This window comes from Brassica rapa, chromosome A06 (assembly GCF_000309985.2).
Source record: "Brassica rapa cultivar Chiifu-401-42 chromosome A06, CAAS_Brap_v3.01, whole genome shotgun sequence".
NCBI lineage: Eukaryota > Viridiplantae > Streptophyta > Magnoliopsida > Brassicales > Brassicaceae > Brassica > Brassica rapa.
The window spans coordinates 20,966,935-20,985,487 of NC_024800.2; the positions used below are offsets into that span (position 1 = coordinate 20,966,935).

The window sequence follows — 18,553 nt, forward strand, 5'->3', positions numbered from 1 at the left end:
AACGGCATAATCATAATCCGAAACTCATGATGAGGACAGGGATAAACCGAACATGATTGGGATACAAAAAAAAAAACACGCCTCTGATTTGTGAAGTGTACAGTCTCTCCTCTCTTCACGTCTCTGATAACTCCCGATTTTAATTAAAACTTCAAAAAAAAAGAAAACAAGTGGTTCTGGCTACTTACAGTGTTATTTATCTGGTGATTTGCTTGTGGGTCTGCTTCAATTCTAGTGGAAAAAAAGATGGTGTTCTTGAGCTGGGGCCGTCCATCCACCGAGCAACAGCAACAAGTCATCAACAAGTAAGATCATCAAAATCATAACTTTTGCAACAACAACAAAAAACTCTCTCTTTTAAATGTTGGTGATTTCAAAACTTCAGGTCAGGAACTTTCAATTACGACAACAAGTACAGAGGAGCTTCGTCTAGATCAGTATCCAAACTAAAGGAAGATTCAGAAGTCAGTAAAGATGGGTTCTTGATTAATCACTCTCGCGTCTTAGTTGGTTCTGGTAAAGAGAGTTACGAGAAGGGGAAGAAAGCTCTTCAGAACTGGAAGTAATGTTTTTCTTTACCCATCTTCATCTCAATTCATGTAACATCAAGAAAATGAATCTCTTTTGTTGCCAGGCACTTTGGTCTGGATTGGGCATTTGTTGATCCCAACACACCAGTTGAAACCGGTAAGAAGTTTTGTGTCTGCGTGAAAGAGGTTCTTCCTTGGGTGATGCTCCCTCTTCAAGTGGCTTACGTCGACGAAAGCAAGAAATCTAGAAGAGGCCCTGCGCATTTCGGGTATGGGAGCGGCACTCTTGAGGGGCATTTACTAGCTGGAGAAGAGCGGTTTTCGATTGAGCTTGACGGAGATGGTAAAGTGTGGTATGAGATAATGTCCTTGTCGAAGCCAGCTCATTTCTTGTCCTTCCTTGGTTATCCTTATGTCAAGCTTAGGCAGAAGCACTTCGCTCATCATTCTTCTGATGCTGTCCTTAAACATCTTAGTAGTATTGCTTCTTCATCATCTTGAAACTGAAAAAAAAATGAAGTTATTTCAGTTGTATAAAAACATGTTGCATCTTTTGTTCAATTTCAAGCACTACTCTGCTCAGTTCTGGTGGTTCTTATGATTCAACCATCATCTAGCTTGAACATCTGAATCTCACATTACTTGTAGGGCCAAGTAGATAGACTATGGTTTGTCAATATAAACAGCCCATTATCCCTAAACAAACTACATTATAACCTCTTTAAATTAATACTCTATAAATTAATATACATTAAAAATCTCTATAAAATAATATAATTTTATAGTCTCAAATGGAGTTTTTTGTTCAATTAATATATCGATAAATTAATATCTCTATAAATTAATAAAAAAATTATAGTTTTGATGTAGTTTCAACATTATTAATTTATAGAAATTTCACTGTATTATAATGATTTTTTTTTAACAATGGATATCGGTTGTTTGGGATAAGAGACAAATAAGCTCCTCATCTTTGTTAGACTTAATTCCATTTAGTCAAATCTTATAGGATTGGAAGTTTTTCTCCAACAAAACTCTAGTAAATTACAAATTTACAAACAAAAATATCACTTTTGATTCCGATATTCAAAAACACTTGGAAGTTCATTTTAGATGCTTTAGAATGACAAAGATAAAGATTGACATTTTCAAAAGTAATGTAAGGGCTTCGTGTCTTCGCCTAGAAAATCTCTCATATATATATTGAATAGAAGTTCTTATGGATGATGCATCATAATCTTATTAGCACAACTTGTTGGAGAGATTGCATAGAGACTTTTGTTTATGGTCGATGCTTAAGAAGTACTACTCTTGGGCGATACAGTTAGTTATAAAATATCACTGATTGTCAGGTTGACTTCTCTATAGTCCCTCAACTACCCAAACCAATTATATTAATTCAACTAGGCTTATAAAATATCACTGATTGTCAGGTTAAAATATCATTTACATTAATTTTTGTTCAAAAACAATTATATTAATTCAACTAAGCTTATAAGACTTTGTTTTAAAATCATGGTTGAAACGTTTTCATGAGGCACCACAAACATCAAATATCTCAAACAGTCCAACTCGTCATGGGTTTAGGATTTTTTAAGGTTTTTGGAGTGTTTCCTTTCTACGTAAAATAAAAGTTAAAAGTTTTGGTGTTTTTGCCTTTTCTAGGTTTAGTTTTGATTGTATATAAAGGAGTCTCTTATGATCAAAATAGGGCTACTACAGAACATGGAGCAAAAGGAGACGTACAAAAAAAGAAGAACACAATTCAAATCATCAACCTCCTCCTCCTCCTCTTCATTTCCTGTCGATCTAACCACAGAGATACTCTTAAGACTGCCCGAGAAATCTGTTGCCAAGTTTAGCTGCGTGTCCAAGCTTTGGTCATCAATCATCACCGATCCATATTTCATCAACTTATTCCAAACGCAAAGCCTTCAAATCTGTTTCCAAAAAGATGACAACTTGTTTTTTGCCTCGATTCCTCAGAACTCGAACAGGTCCTCCTACTCTTCTTCTAATTCTCTGTCTTTTGATCAGACGAAACTCCCAGAAAATTGTAGTCACTGGTCATCGACAGAATCAGTGCATGGCTTGATCTGCTTTCATAAATCAGACAAGCTGATAGCTTGGAACCCTAGCACGAGACAATTCTTAGTTTTACCGAATTTATTACCGAGCTGGAACGATTCAAAACTTTTTTTAAATATGATCCCATCGTTCACCCGCCGCAGAACAGCTACAAGTCTATCTCACCACCATCCCTCTTCCCTCCGTTGAAAGTCCGAGTGACAATTACTTTTGGCTGGTGAATGATGTGCCATTTGAAAAATTTACAGCCAAATCCACTTGGGAAGACATGAGACAGCGTGCTTCTATTAAATCTTGGACAAGCCATGTCTGGTTCAAGGGTTCTGTGCCTAGACATTCTTTCTTGATGTGGCTTGTTCACCTTGATAGACTTCCTACAAGAGCTAGGCTTGCTAGTTGGGGTCTTAATACTCCTACTTCTTGCTGTCTTTGTGATGATTTTATTGAATGCAGGGATCATCTTTTTCTAACCTGCTCTTGGAGCCAGGAACTGTGGCGTCTTACTCTCTCCAGACTAGGTGTCACGGTAGCAGGATTCTATACTTGGACAGCCTTCTCAGTTTGGCTGGATATCAAAGATGCAACTACCACAAGGTATCTCAAACGCCTTGTGGCCCTTGCAACAATCTACTGCATCTGGTTTGAAAGAAATAAAAGGCTTCATGACAACATTTCCACTTCTCCTCGAACGATCTTCAAGCAATTGGATCGCTTTATCAGGGATGCCATTCTGTCAAAGAGAAATCGAAGGCAATATGGTACTCTGATGCAGGAGTGGCTTCGCTATGACTGAGCTGTAACCAGTTCTCTTAATAACTAGCATAACATCATAGGCTTTACCTTGTTTTACTTTTTTGCCAAGGTAAATCCTATTTGGATCTAAATCTTTTGTAATAAGTTACAAACCCGTTCCTATTAAATGGTAATTCACATTTTGGCAAAAAAAAAAGTAATGTGCATTCCCCGTAACAGAACCTGCCACGGGTGCCAAGTTTTTACATTGGGATCAGATCTAATATCATGGTCGTGGAGAAGGGTCGGAACTAACCACGCGCATTCTCCTTCCGTGTTTACTTACGGGCGATGCGTCGAGGGTGTTATATATTATCTAGCCTCTTCTTCTCGGACATCTCATATGGTTATGATGAGCTTTGATGTCAGATCTGAAAAGTTCGATACGTTAGAACTACCATGCAACTTTACTGGTCGCCGGCTAGTAACTTATAAGGGAAGGTTAGCCTGTTGTAACATAAATATTGAAAGAGGCTTCTGGATTTTGGAGGATGCACAGAAACACAAGTGGTCGAGACTACACTTTCTTTCGCCTTTTGATGGCTGTGATCTGATGAGTGTGGGAACCTGTTTAAACCTAAAAGGTTTCACTCATGCTGGTGAGTTTATTTATGCACCAGACAGGTTTAGTCGATCGTTTTATATTTTATTATGGGATCCGGTGAGAAACACCTGTAGAAGATCTATTCTATTAAAACAGCAACATGACCAGTTGATAAAGATTGTGTCCAACATTTTTTCTGAAATTTAAAATGTAAATCTAAATATATAACAATAATAACTAACTATACACGGTTAATACGTATTTTAAAACAACTCCTTCCAATATATTCAGGACCAACTTCTCTCTATAATGTTTTATTGCTCTTGACGCAACGACAAAGCATCTAATATATTACTCGATACTATGATTACATCATAATTTCTGCGTAAGTTCATTTTATGCCCAATATGTTTATTCTATATAATAATACATATAGAACTAAATCAGAAATTGATATATATAATACTAAAACATGAATATATATATATAAACCGGTGGAAATATATTTCTTAAGTTTCTTTACTATAAAATGAAACTTTAAAATTTATCTAATTTTTTTTCAAAAAATATAGTTTATTAATATTAATATTAATTAGTGATGGAACAGGTTTTTAGTGACATTTAATTTTTATAAGTGGACTTTTAACAAAATAATATATAACATAAACTATTAAAAAATTTATTCGGTTTTCAGTCAAGTCTATAAAAACCATTCGAGTATATAGGCTACGTCTAAAAGAGTATGAGAGTTTCGATTTTTAGGTCAATTCCGTGTCGGTTTTTTGGGTATAAATATTTTTGATTAATTATGTTAGGTAACTATTAAGAAAATATAATATGTTGTAAACTTTAGGAATAAATTTTAAAAATAATTTTTGAAATGCATAAGACACAAGTGTATAGTTATGCAATTTGACATATTTAATATGTCTTTTGGTAAATATATTGAATACAGTATGATTACAAAAAAAAAACACAAAATATAAAAATTAAATTTCTCCAAAAAAATTAAAACAAAAAATATTCCCGCCCTTTTAGCAGACACTGGATCAGTCAATATTGGAGTTGAAGACCAAGGCATATCGATGTGTGTGCTCCATATTTTCCCGAATCACATTGATAGTCTAAAGGCTTTTGCAACACTTTGTAACCAAGCAAAAACGACTGGCTCGGGGCAAATCGTAAATCCGTCGATCTTGGATTAGAATCTTGCGAATAAATATGGTATACTTTTCTTTACTGTTTTTTTTTTGGTAAAACGTTTTCTTTACTGTTTGTACAAGTTTATGGGCAAAACCCCTAAACCCAACAATATTTGGAGGCAAATGTGGCCGATGTTCTAATGTAGCCGATGTTCTTTACATACCACAATTGTTTTCTCCTTTTTCCCACTAAACCCTTGCAAGACATTGTTTTGCAGACCAAATCAAGAGAGTATAAATTAACAAACGGTTTTGTAAGGAAGAAGAAAATATTTTGTGTGTATCTAAACAAAGATGTTTAAGAGCTTGGCGTTCACCTCAAAATCAACTATTCTGCTTCAATATTATCATTTCATTAAATCTTTTCATTCTTTAATCACATATCAAGAATTACAAGTTTTGTTGATTCTATACGTATTATTACCCAATGCATAAAAATACATCATAAGAAAACAAAAAGGAAGAATCTTTTGTATTAGATGACTAAAAGTTCTCAAAGGCTCGTTAGGCTCAAAGCTAAACTCTCTCTTAGGATTATATTAGAATTTAATACAAAATCAAGAGAAGGTAAAACAGAGCCATTTCTTGACCGCTGGTTTATCACCGTCTTGTTTCCTCTGGGAATTGGTCTTGGTCGAACTCCGTCCCGTCTTTTTATCTTCACCGGCTTTGCTGAATATCACCGTGTATCCGTCCGCCGTCGCCGGATCATTCACATCCCATTCCCCAAATTTTGGCAACGGCCTTCCAGCGTCGTTAGCTGCCATTTTAGATCACGAAAGTTAACAATCTTTAATCTCTTGGAAAAATATATAAAACCTTTTCTTCCTCTTCTTCTTAGATGAGTTGATGATGTTTAGAGGTTCTGACCCACGATGCAGTTTTTATAATGGAGAAACTGAAAAAGAAGAAAGAAGAAAAGAGATTTTAAAAAATAACAGATAATTAGGATTGTCTTTGAAAGCTTCCTACGAATTGGACTCGTTTCAGACACGGTAGAATATTCTATTGCCTTCTCTCTTTTTTAATGTCCTATAAAATTAGAATCTTTCAGAGGTACAAAATGGTTGGCATTTCCGCGTAAGAAATCTAATTATAGCACTTCCATATCCATAGCTGATTTGTTTCTTCATTTTATACAAGTATTTATGTTTCTTTAATGACGTAGATCACAAGCTTCCCGTTTCATTATCCCTATTCCTCAGCAGATACTTCTCTACTTTCCCTGTCGAGGTTTTATACCCAAATGAATGAATGATGCACTCCTTGTATATCCCTTAACTTTGTCCTCTCATCCAAATAAAGAGAATCTCATTTGGGTTTCCACATACAGTTAGGTGTTCCTGGACCGTAGGGTTTTGTCAGCCCGTAATGATAAGGCACTTTGAATCCTAGTTCATCCATTTTAGCCCAGGACTTACTGTTGAGGCGGTGACCCACCAGTCAAATGCTCAACCCTTTGATGAAGACATCCAAATCAAGTTTAAAGAACCAAAGCCGAATCCAGAGCTTGAACATATCGAGCCTCGTCCCAACAAGCAGCTTCAAGAAGATGAACCCGACTTGACCGAACTTGAGTTGCAAGACGTCGAACTTTTCATCACGTCAAAGGAGCCATGACCAGACAAAACAAGTACCACAAAAAAAATAAAAGAATGCTACCACTCAAGTTAATCAAGATCAAACTAGTGTAAAGGCCCAATAGAAGACTGGTAAGGCATTTTGTTTACAAGATTGGACCGGACCGCCTAGAATCAACAATGTCAAGTTACCAGCCCAAATATACAAGACTTCTTTTTTTTTTTGTCATTGAAATTGTTCATGCAGGACTACCAACCAACAGGTTTTTAAAAAAGTACAGATTTAAGTAATAAAGCAATACGTGCCAGTAGGCATTTGAAAACCCAAACAGACGGGTAAGAAAAAGAACCAGAGTTCATCAAACTCGAAGACTTCATGCTGCTTCGAGTGAACCAAGATAGAGATTATTATACCACAACTGATGCTTCCATATTGATACGAGCATCAAGCCATTCCGGGCCATTCCTTCCCAAATAAGATTGTTGCCATTGGATCTGCAAGGCGCTCTCTGCAATGTTTTGAGCAATTGTGTTACACCCGTCATTGATGCGGACCACTCGATAAGTTTCCAACCGATCCAGAGCTCTCCGAAATCTCTTCCAAAGTGAGTTTAGGCTCCATGGAAGGGATGCCTGAGAGAAGTTCTTCTGAACTTGGGGAGAAGAGGTTTCAAGAATGATTCTCCTCACCTGAATGTCATTCAGAGCTTCTGTTGTCCACACCAGGCCGATCATAGTAGCTTCCACCTGAGACCGAATTCCGACAAAAGAACGTCGACTATGGAATAAAGCTTCCCCAAAAGAATCTCTAACAATCCAAGCTGCACCAACATTGCCAGTTTGTGCTTCCAACACCGTACTCATGTTGCACTTAAAAGTATCCCAGTGGTGGTTTCTCCCAAGCCTGTGATGTCTTCTCTTCCACTGTGATCTCAGGAGGGTCATCTGGAATAAAAGAATGCAAATGCAACCAAACTGCGGCTTCCTCCATAGCTTTGTCAATAACTGCTTCAGCATTGAGGCGTCTTTGCTCAAAACAAAACAAGTTTTGAGCCTTCCATATCTGCCATAGTATCCAAGGGAATGCTAGGCGAATCTTGGGGTTCAAGGAAGGTTTCTTACTATTTGCCAGGAGGTGGTACATGTTCAAGAACGTCGAGGATGTTGAGAAACCAGCATGATGGAGAGGAAGAGCTGAACGTTCCCATACTTCTTTCGCCAATGGGCATTGGAAGAGCATATGGCAAATCGTTTCAGGACCTTGCTGACATACCGGACATCTTGAATCAGTAGGAATGCCCCTAGAGACTAGTTGCTGTTTCACTGCAAGGGCCCCAGATAAAATTTGCCACAGAAAGTGACGGAGTTTAGGTGATGTCTTCGTTTTCCATATGTCTTTCCAAAGCTGTTTTTCTAGAGGAGGGAGGGAGCATTGTTGCCCTGAGTTCATGTTAGAGATACATTCCGCTAACTTATAACCACTCTTCGTATCGTACACACCATTCCTCGAGAGCCCCCACCTTAGGTCATTGTTTTTATCTCTGTGAATGTTCACCTGAAGTATAAGCTCAAACTCATTAGTTCAAAAAAAAAAGGAAAAGTTCACCACCATGTTGAAGATCTCTCGTAAATTTTTCTTCCGTAGTTTGTATAATTGTCTAATAAATCGATATACAAAAAATTGCTTAGCTTAAGATTCAAACCTAAAACTTGGTGTAGAAACTTTTAAAGTTTAACCATTACCATACAGTGCTTCCACGGTCTCAAGTCTTGTTTATCAGTCATAAAGATCAACATCTTTAAAAGAAAGCAATAAAGCTAAGACAAGTCAAAGAAAATGCTTTAGGAATTCAAATCAACTAACAAACAACCCAGCCACGACCTTCATTAGGTAAGTTTCACATTTCATAAATTCATTATCTTTTGACTTATCCCTTTGATATCTTGTTTATGTCTTTGCCATTTTATTTTTAATCACATAACCTTAACTTTGTGGAAGAAATAGAATCATGATTTTCATTTATGTATTCGATTCTTGTTTTGAATTAGCTCCAGAAAGGTCAAAACTGATAGAACAATTATATAAGATCCATGTACATTATATAACCTTTTAAGTTTTAGCGGATAAACTTTTTATGAAATAAAATCGAACTTTTTCTTCAAACCAATATTGTGTGTCACAGTGTGTTTGTTTCCCTCTCTTTGAGTAGTTGAGACTTGAGAATCAAGCATTACATATTTGAAGATCCAAATGTTATTAGATTTGTACTTTTATTTTATTTTGTAATGAAATTTTAAACATAATTTTATTTTTACTTCACATTTTTAAAATAATTAAATTGATAAATGTTATTAAAAATAATTTCTATATATATTAATTCAATTGTAGTTGTAAAAATGAAAATAAAATTATACTTCCTCCGTTTCACAATGTAAACAGTTTTAGAATTTTTTTTTGTTTCAGTATATATATATATATATATAGTTTTCACATTTCTAGATAACTTTTATATTTATTAGATATATTATAACCAATCAAATAATATCAATTTTCTTAATTGGTTTGAATTTATTAATTAAATACTACAACAACTATACTAATCTTAGTGAACTGCTTACATTGTGAAACGGAGGGAACATAATATTTAAATTATCGAATAGATAAAAATAATATTATCAATATATATCAATTCAATTGGAGTTTTGAAGAATTATAGAATAGGTTAAAATAAGGTTTTAATTGTTTATTATTTTTAACAAATAAGTGTTATTAAAAATTATAAAATCCAACAAGTTAAGCTAATATATTTTTAAAATTCAACAAATTTACCATAAAAGAACTTAAACCGAGATTAAAAATATAGAAAAAATTATATTTAAATATTTTGATTTATATTATGTTAAATTTTGTTGGAAAAAAAATAATTTTGAGCTTTTAAATCGTGGATGAGAGTTTAGTTATTCTTTGAAGGACTCTTACCCAAATATCCGGGTTGACAAAGAAAAGTAGGGAAATATTAAGGTTGAAATTTTGTGAATTAACATAATAAAATAAAGAACATGACAAGTTGACACCATTTGTGGTGGTCTTTCTCTTATATTCATATTCCCCTTCGAGGAATACGATTAAGAGCCCCATTCAACTATAATAATAATTTATATTCTCTTTGATTAAAAAACAATTATGGAGACCCAATCACCCATTACGAACTTGGACTCAATTCCGGTCGCAACCAGATATTAGATAAGGCCAAAAAGAAGAAAAAATAAAAATAAATACAAATAATATCGTACAACCATTCAAAGCGGTGGACATTGGACACAACACAAAAGACTTGGATCAACTAGACACCAAAACGACCATCAGGAGAATCAGAGTGAATGAGAGGACCCTCTTAGAAAATAAAAAAGAGTAAAAGGGTTTTTTTTTTCAGTTTCTCTTTTATCATCATCATTATATCCATTTAAAGTTGCCTCCTTTACCTCTCTTCTGAGCAATCACAAGACTTGTGGTTGATCTTCTGAGATGGACGGCGACGAGCTCCCTTTCGAGATGGGTATTGCCGTTTACGCCAAGGGAACGAATAAGTTGGAATTTGACCCGGTTTTGCTGGATTCTGGTTACGACCCTATCTGGGATGCTATTAGAGAAGAAGCTAAGCTTGAGGTTCTCACTTACTTCCTCTGCATCATCGCTTCTTGTTATGGGTTCGAGTCTTCATGTGTTAATCTACAGTTTCAGTTTACTTGTTGTTTGATTTTACACCAGAACAACCTTTTTTTTTGTCTTTTTAGTATTAATTGTGGTCCATTTTAGGGTTTAGAATAAGTCAACCTTGTGTCTTTCATTGAAAGCTTTGCCATTTAATCAGACCACCATAGGATTTGAATGTTTAATCCCTCCATTGATCATATCATCACACATGGACTTGACCCAATAACAAAGTAGATGCTTTTGATGTTTTGGTCTTGTTGACTGAGGCTTCAAATGTTTACAACCTGCCCGCAAGATAGTTAACAGTAACAAAAATCTCTATATATACCATATATCTATACGTTTTTATAACTGTTAAAACCGTACTGCAACTGAACCGCTTGTCCCGCACCGCTCGTCCCGCACCGCTCAAACCGTAATTCGGAGCCTGAGTGTTTAAAACTTTGAAAATTGTTTCATGAGGAACAGTGCTATGGTATTTATATTAGATGTTGCTGTTTGTTGTGGGTTATAGGCAGAGAAGGAGCCTATTTTGAGCAGCTTCTTGTATGCTGGCATCTTAGCACATGAGTGTTTAGAGCAAGCTTTAGGGTTCGTCTTAGCCAACCGTCTCCAAAACCCAACCTTGTTGGCAACTCAACTCTTGGATATATTTAATGGTGTCATGATGCATGACAAAGGCATTCAGAGATCGATTCGCCATGACATTCAGGTTAAAAAAAAAAAACACTCATCTAAAAATACATGTGAGAAGACATGATCTATGTTGCTGTTTTTTTCTTATGTGTCTCGATGATTGTAGGCATTTAAAGACCGGGACCCTGCTTGTCTGTCGTATAGCTCTGCTATTTTACATTTGAAGGTAACTCTTTACTTGAGTCTTTAGAGATGAACCATCTACATTGGATCTTTTTTGTTGTACACAGGGCTATCATGCGTTGCAAGCATACAGGGTTGCACATAAGTTGTGGAACCAAGGCCGGACACTATTAGCTCTTGCATTACAAAGCCGAATAAGCGAGGTAGTTTTGCTTATCATTAGTCTTTTGGTTAGCTACATTTCAACTCAAATGTTTGATCTACATTTGTGGGTTTCTATCAGGTTTTTGGAATTGACATACATCCAGGTAAAGTTTGAGCCTTTATGTCTCATCTCTGTACACTAGAAAGCAAATGGAGGAACTGACTCCTGGTTAAACAAATTGTTCTACTTTTTGTAGCGGCAAAAATTGGGGAGGGAATATTGTTGGATCATGGAACAGGAGTGGTCATAGGTGAGACCGCTGTGATAGGCAACCGTGTCTCCATCTTGCATGTAAAACATCTCTCTTCTCCAAACCATTCCAGTCAAGGTCTATTCCGGGATCAATACTTAGCTGAATTCTTCATTTCCATAGGGTGTGACTTTAGGAGGAACCGGGAAGGAAACGGGAGATCGTCACCCAAAAATAGGTGAAGGTGCATTGCTTGGAGCCTGTGTGACTGTACTTGGAAACATAAGCATAGGTGTTGGGGCAATGGTAGCTGCAGGTTCACTTGTGTTAAAGGACGTTCCGCCTCATAGGTATAAAAGAAAATAAATCTGAAAAGTCATTGAATGTCTGTTTAGTAACCAATGAACATCCTTTTCTTTGAAGTGTGGTGGCTGGAAACCCTGCTAAACTGATAAGGGTCATTGATGAGCAAGACCCGTCTCTGGCAATGAAACATGGTGAGTTTACAGATTCTTGTATTCTTCTTTCTTGTTGTCTCGGTCGGGTTTAGTGGTGATTGTTCCTGAATGAACATGCAGATGCTACTAAAGAGTTCTTTCGACATGTTGCTGATGGTTACAAAGCGGCAATATCCAACGGTGACTTACACATTCACAGTAACATCAAGAGTCTGAAATAACATTTTTTGAACCCTGAGTTTGCTCTTTTGCGTTTCTAAAAACAGGAGCAGTTTCATCAGGAGATGCAGAGAACGGACACACTAACAGCACAACATGAGATATACTTGTTTGCCTTTGCTTATCAACAAAGGGTTATAATATCTCTCAGCGTTTTCTCAATAAGTTGTTTTATTAAATGATTTTGATTTCTAAAAGTTCAGTCTCAAACAAACTGAGACTATCATCCATCCAATCAACATAGTATAAATGATTCTTGCAGCCAAAGAATTATAAATGAAAAAAAAAAGCTCAAATCACAAGCATTCGTAGTTTATACTCACTCGATCACCAGAAAGCAAAACAGAAGATAAAGAATCAAGCATGCCTTGCGTGGAACTCTTTCAGGAAAGCAACAACTCTCATACCTCCTCCCACTGATCTATGCCCCTTGAGCTGCACCATCTTCTCCTTGGCAGCTTCTTTGATAAACTCTGCTACCAACTCCGATTTCTCCAACATCGTGAAAGGAATATTCATCAAAAACCAAATCACACATGTATACCCCGAAACACAGGGAGGCGTGTTGTACAAGGAACTGTTCTCATCATGAATCTTGTAATCAACGTAACATCACGAGGAGGCGGCATCTTGACGGCAATGAAGTTTGTAACGTTAGAAGCCTTAACGGCTAGCGCAGAGACTGGTCCCTCTGACTGAGTCAGAGTCTTCCCTGAACCTTCTACCTGAGACAAAGTAGGTGGTGGCGGAGTATTCCGGAGAGATGTCGAGGAGGCGGCGGAGATCGGATTCGGCTTTTTGGATGATGGAGAGGAACTCTTTGCCGCGGTGGCTCATCTCCATGACGCTCATGCGGGATCCGCGGCAGTTGTAGAGGTATGATTGGGCTTTGAGGAGGACGTTTTCGGGTCGGATTCGACGGTGGTGGAAGCGGGTTTGGTTGTGGCGGGGAGGTTGAGGGTGGAGAAGGGACTGGGAGATGGGTTTAGGGTTTGGTTACGGATGAGGAAAGAGTTCGTTGGTGCCGTTATTGACGCCGCGTCTAATAAACGAACAGGGGTAGCAAAAATGCTTTGAGAAGTCGAAACATCCACATCAAATTATTACTTTTTGAATAAAAATTAAACGTAATAATAAATACTATATACTTAAGCTTAAGTGAACCATAATATATTAATATAGTATATTAAATTGTAGTTCAAAATAATTACAAGTTTTACAAGATGATCTAGTGTCCATCTAGGGGGAAAAGATCTGCGCTGCCACAGCTGTGGAGGTAGTTTGGTCGAGCTCGGTCATCTCCAACTGATCCCTTGACGTTTCCCCTCGTTCTAAGTCGGTCCCACGCCTATCCTTCCACGCTGATGCAAAATCTGGATATAGGTCGGCTATGATTTCAAAAAGAGCCCCGAAGTCCCGCTTCTTCTCCTGATCGTTAGACGCCTCTGATTCTGCAGCAGATTGTCGAGCCTTCAATGCTGATGCTATCATCGTGTTCTGATCAACAATTCTATCAAAGATAGCAATAGCATCAGGGACCTGTAGCAGTTCCTTAAGAAACTCATTAAGTTTCGCAAGTTTGGACTTAGCAGCATCGAGCTGCTCTTTAAGGTAGTAGTGCTCAGACATATCCTGAGGTGTTGGAGGAGGAGGAGGAGGAGCTCCATGCAAGATGTAAACCATATCATACTTATTTCTGTTATTGCGGGGTGTAAACTGCAGAATCCAAGAAAAGGACTGATTAGTTAACTCAAAACCGTAATGGTTTGTTTTATGTAACTAAATATTACCTGAGAGGAGATCTCCTCCATCTGGGTTTGGGACATAGTCTTCGATTGTAGCACAGTCTCCGTCGAACCCTCCTCCACGTGGACCTTGTATGCAACGATTTTATAAATTCTATTTACTTCCACGTTTGTAGGATCATTATCACTCTGGTCGGCATATACTTCCATCTCATCCAGACATGGGAAAGACTCCAAGAAATGCCTTATCATCTCTTTCTCTCTAACTGTTCCTTGAAACCCTCTGATCTCCAACTTCTTCACTGGACATGATGATAGTGAACGCCCTTTGTCCTCCCGAGTTATGCAGTCACAAACATCCCCGCACTTGTCAGTCACATGGTGTAAGAGACCCTTGAAAGAAGAAGCAAGTCAGTAAACAAAGCTTTTAAAACAAAGCTTTTAGAACTTTAAGGGTGGGGTTCACAAAATAATGGACCCCACACATACATACACATATACAACATATACTTATACACATATGAATTTTTAGAATTTCAATGGGTAGAACCCCCCATTGGAGGTGCTCAAGTGACTCTAAGTACCATTGTACAATGTTTTGAGCATATATATACCTTAAGGATTAGAGTTTCTAAATGTGGACAGTTCCTTAAGAGAGCCGGCATCGCTTGCCATCCCAGATCCGCAGCACTAATAATACCTAGAAATTTGAGGTTGTTGAACACCGGCATTGACTCACAGCATAGAGACAGCACCTGAAATAACAAGACAAAAACCCATCGCAAGCCCCAACATTAACATTTTTTTATTTTAAAAACATTTGACGTTTCGGAAAATAACAACTGACCTCAAGAGTCTCAGCAGAAATGAAAAGTTTATTAACATTTCTTAAGCCACTTATGAGCTTCCACACATTTCCAAGACGTAGAGAAACCTCATCTTCATCATCCGGTTCTCGTATTAAATCAATCTGATGTCCAGTCACTTTAAAGTCGAGTAAAGCCTCAGCTAGATTGGGCAAGTTAACTTTAGGATAATCGGCAGCAACATAATCAGAATACGCAAGGTAAACAAGATTCGGAGTATCAAAAGAAATGCTCATCGGATTTTGAAAGTCTTCGAAACCGCAGGCATGGATAGTTAACTTCCTGAGGCTTTGACTTGACACGGATTCATCAGTTTCCGGCCACGCAATATCAGCCATGTAGAACTCCTCAAGAAGAGGGAAAGCAGAGAGAAACACCTCGAGATCATCGCACAGCAGAATCCACTTAGATTCAAAGGTGAGAGTCTTAAGCATTGGCAAGAAAGTGTTTGTACCTCCACGCCACCAATCAACACCAAAATCGCTTCTTAAACTCAGCTCGACCAGTTTGGTACTAACAAACATCTCAACAGGCAGTAAATACATATAACTGTCATCACCGTGTCTAGGAAAATCGAGGACGAGTTCAAGGCTTGTAACGCCACGCTGAAGGGCGTTACGTATCCAACGATTCACACGATCCGTGTCGATACCAGTTTTGCATTTCAAGGAGAATTTCTTGATGGGAGTATCACCCTGCAAAGCTAGAACCCTATCCACGAAATCCATGAAGCTTTGGAGGATACCGTCTCTTTCCCGCTTACCTTCCTCCGGATTAAGAAACACAGAGTCGTCAATGTCGAGGTTAGGGACGAGTGTAAAGAGATTGCGCCATCTTTTGGAGAGAATCGAGGTTATAGCAGCTTCCTTTGTCGTCAGGAAAGATAGTATATGAGAAAGAACCTCTTCGGGTAGACTTCCGATACGATCCATCTTCTCTGCACCCATATCAAATTGATTTTGGGACTTTTGAAGAATAGAAGTTAAAAAGAGTGAGTGATGAATCGCTGGCGTGAGATAAAGGAATTGATGGAAACGAAGCGTCCAAGGAAAAGTTGGTTTAGGGTTGGTTTTGTTCTATCATTTGGATTTGGACCGGGTATTAAACCGAATAGTACCAAATCTATACTACTTCTAACAAAAGTACATTTTAAAAGTACTCGTCTATTACCAAAAATACTATTGATTAAGGATCATCATGGAATTTATTGTTAAAAATGTAGTAAACCGAAAGTTACAATTAAAGTGAACAAACAATAAGGAATCAGAATCAAACTTCAGACAAACTGAACTTGGCTTTTCCTTTTGGGGTGTGTTATTTGTGTTTCAGAGGAAACAGAGGAGCTATGTCAACAGAACTGTACAAAATATTACTGTCTTTGCAAGCAGCCTTAAGGTTGATGATGAGACTAAGAAACAAGAAAGTGTGCAGCTTCAGACTTGGCTATGTACCCAAACTTGAATGTGCTGTACTTCCTATACACTCCTGTCAATTTTCCTGTCGCCGCCCTCTGATGAAGACTCACCATCTTCCTACAACATTCCCTACAAACCCCACACCATGACAATTATGTTAAATATCAGTACATGGACGAAAATGGATCAGTTTCTTATATGAGATGGATAGAGAGAGAGACTTACATGAGCTGATCTTCAGAGTAGTGAGAGTGGAATTCACATGTAGTGTTCCATTTCCTGAATCCATCGAGTGTGCATTGAGCAGTGTACACCGCTGTTGCAGCTAGTAATGAAGGTGGAAACCGAAGCATCTCATACTCCACAAGGGCAAGCTCCATCAAGAACGACGCCAAAACCTCACACTGGTTTGGGATATAGTTTCGCCGTTAGTTCTTTTCTAAATTCAAGTTAATAAAATGAGTCATTGCAACTTACCTTCTTGTCTGCTTGAGCTGCCTTAAGGAATCTTCTCAAGAAAGGGTATTGTGTAGGCAACGAGACATTGAATTGCAAAGTGCTCAACATTGTTTTCTCCTGCAGAACCAATTTTAATCAGAGAAAATGTCTTAAAAGAGACAAGATTGAGCAGCAGTTTTACCATGTGCAGAACATCAGTCCTGGTATAAGCTCTGTCTGAAATGAGTACTAAATCTTCAACAAGAGGAACGGAAACCTCTTCATACTTGCAAGCTAAGAGCAAAGCCACTAACCCTACAAGCTGAAGCTTCTTTCTCAACACGGCTTTCTTGGACAAGAATCTATCTATCAGATTCACTGTCAGAAACAGCGTCTCGCTCATCAGATCAAACTTGTCATGCACCTCGATCAACCAGTCGATTAGTATAGCTCTCATCCTCTCGTTTAAGTCGATTTGTTGCATCATGTAATCTACTGGAACACAGCTAAACCTCTGCACATTAAAATCAAGAACTTCTTTATAGGGAAAACTCAACACTCTTGTTGCTTCAAACACACGTAACAAGTAAAAACCAATTCTCACCTCCATTTCTCGGTGAAATGCGTATAGATCCTGGACATACTCAACAGCTGCAAGTGAGTTCTTGGCATCTGAGACATCGATGTCCAGGATTGGTTCTTCTTCCACTATTACATCCTCCATCTCAACTTCCTCCTGTCAAATTCAGCATTTTGTAAGTCTTTTATAATTCGATTTTTTTTTATCAAGATGGGATTGGTTATGTTTTACCATTGGATCATCAGCTTCAGTGTAAGGCTTCTCCAGAGACATTGGAACTGGTTGGTCCAATGTAGCTTCTTCTTCATCGTCTGCGCTTGGAACTGTTGGCTTCAGCTTCTTCTTCTCCTCCTCATCTTGACACAATGGCTCTGCAACTCTAGATCTGCAAGAAGATCAAAAACATCTATTCTCTCAAACTGAATCAAGACAAAACACAAATAAGAATCGAAAGATTCCAGCTTTATACCTTGTAATTGATGATCGCAGAGGATCAGGCTTCTTCTTTTGACATCCTTCTTCTTGCCTACAGATTCATATTCATCCAAACAAACCCCATAAGCACAAATCAAACTAAAAGACACAAACTTGAGAGACAGAGAGGTTTTGTTGAAATTTTTACTTGGATAGGTATCCTCTCTTGTTGACAACACAAGGATAGCCTCTTGCACCAACCAGATTCTGATTAATCTCACCCAATACTCTTCTCTTCATCTCTTGTCCCACCTTTCTACTTCTCGTTTCATCTATAACACAACAACACGCACTACATGTCATAATCTCTCCATTGGTTAAGACCTCTTATTACTCTAGAAATATTCCTATTACCTTGAAGAATCATCGTTTTTGTTGGTTCAACGACGATGTTGTTGTTGTTCTCACAAGAATTAACCATTCTTCTTCCTTTTGATTCTTCCAAGCGAAAACCCACCAACGAAACTAGAAGAAGAAGAAGAGCATTAAACGAAGAGATCTTAGTCTGATATTACAGATGAATCTGAAGAAGGGAATGATATAGGCAGAGGAAGATAAAACAAATATAAAAAAAAATAGCTATTTTTTTTTTTTAATTTTAAAGAAAGAAAGAACGGCTAGGATGAGAATATGACCGTTGGATTGTGTGAATAAAACGATTTGCTTCCAAGTCTGGCATGAGAAAAGACTTAA

At 37.6% G+C, this 18,553-nt stretch overlaps 6 protein-coding genes across 6 annotated transcripts; 2 read left to right on the top strand and 4 right to left on the bottom strand.

Moving 5' to 3' along the window:
* Positions 1 to 26: 26 nt before the first annotated feature.
* LOC103874108 (UPF0548 protein At2g17695) lies at positions 27 to 1,146 on the top strand. Its single transcript, XM_009152528.3, has 3 exons — positions 27 to 305; positions 386 to 562; positions 635 to 1,146. The coding sequence occupies exons 1-3, from the start codon at positions 247 to 249 to the stop codon at positions 1,029 to 1,031; spliced, it is 633 nt and encodes a 210-aa protein (XP_009150776.1). The 5' UTR covers positions 27 to 246; the 3' UTR covers positions 1,032 to 1,146.
* Positions 1,147 to 5,207: 4,061 nt separating this feature from the next.
* LOC103874109 (protein NOI4-like) lies at positions 5,208 to 6,902 on the bottom strand. The gene has a single exon (XM_009152529.3). It carries the CDS (start codon positions 5,921 to 5,923, stop codon positions 5,714 to 5,716), a length of 210 nt encoding a protein of 69 aa, XP_009150777.1. The 5' UTR covers positions 5,924 to 6,902; the 3' UTR covers positions 5,208 to 5,713.
* Positions 6,903 to 10,034: 3,132 nt separating this feature from the next.
* Positions 10,035 to 12,592, top strand: LOC103874110 (serine acetyltransferase 2). Its single transcript, XM_009152530.3, has 10 exons — positions 10,035 to 10,403; positions 10,966 to 11,163; positions 11,254 to 11,313; positions 11,378 to 11,473; positions 11,554 to 11,578; positions 11,672 to 11,766; positions 11,849 to 12,015; positions 12,089 to 12,162; positions 12,244 to 12,303; positions 12,390 to 12,592. The coding sequence occupies exons 1-10, from the start codon at positions 10,263 to 10,265 to the stop codon at positions 12,440 to 12,442; spliced, it is 969 nt and encodes a 322-aa protein (XP_009150778.1). The 5' UTR covers positions 10,035 to 10,262; the 3' UTR covers positions 12,443 to 12,592.
* Positions 12,535 to 13,338, bottom strand: LOC108872237 (phosphoserine aminotransferase 2, chloroplastic-like; the record flags this gene model as incomplete). The annotated part of the gene is made up of 2 exons (XM_033273549.1): positions 12,535 to 12,953; positions 13,011 to 13,338. Coding segments are annotated over 2 exons (582 nt in total), but the record flags the coding sequence as incomplete, so codon positions are not given.
* A 125-nt stretch (positions 13,339 to 13,463) lies between these two features.
* On the bottom strand, positions 13,464 to 15,957 carry LOC103874111 (F-box/LRR-repeat protein At3g58930). Its single transcript, XM_009152532.3, has 4 exons — positions 14,935 to 15,957; positions 14,702 to 14,842; positions 14,133 to 14,480; positions 13,464 to 14,058 (listed from the first exon to the last, which is right to left on the bottom strand). Exons 1-4 carry the CDS (start codon positions 15,898 to 15,900, stop codon positions 13,582 to 13,584), a joined length of 1,932 nt encoding a protein of 643 aa, XP_009150780.2. The 5' UTR covers positions 15,901 to 15,957; the 3' UTR covers positions 13,464 to 13,581.
* Positions 15,958 to 16,134: 177 nt separating this feature from the next.
* LOC103874112 (cyclin-B2-1) lies at positions 16,135 to 18,517 on the bottom strand. The gene is made up of 9 exons (XM_009152533.3): positions 18,215 to 18,517; positions 18,009 to 18,132; positions 17,856 to 17,912; positions 17,618 to 17,771; positions 17,411 to 17,542; positions 17,009 to 17,320; positions 16,846 to 16,944; positions 16,594 to 16,772; positions 16,135 to 16,497 (listed from the first exon to the last, which is right to left on the bottom strand). The coding sequence occupies exons 1-9, from the start codon at positions 18,279 to 18,281 to the stop codon at positions 16,362 to 16,364; spliced, it is 1,260 nt and encodes a 419-aa protein (XP_009150781.1). The 5' UTR covers positions 18,282 to 18,517; the 3' UTR covers positions 16,135 to 16,361.
* Positions 18,518 to 18,553: the final 36 nt, after the last annotated feature.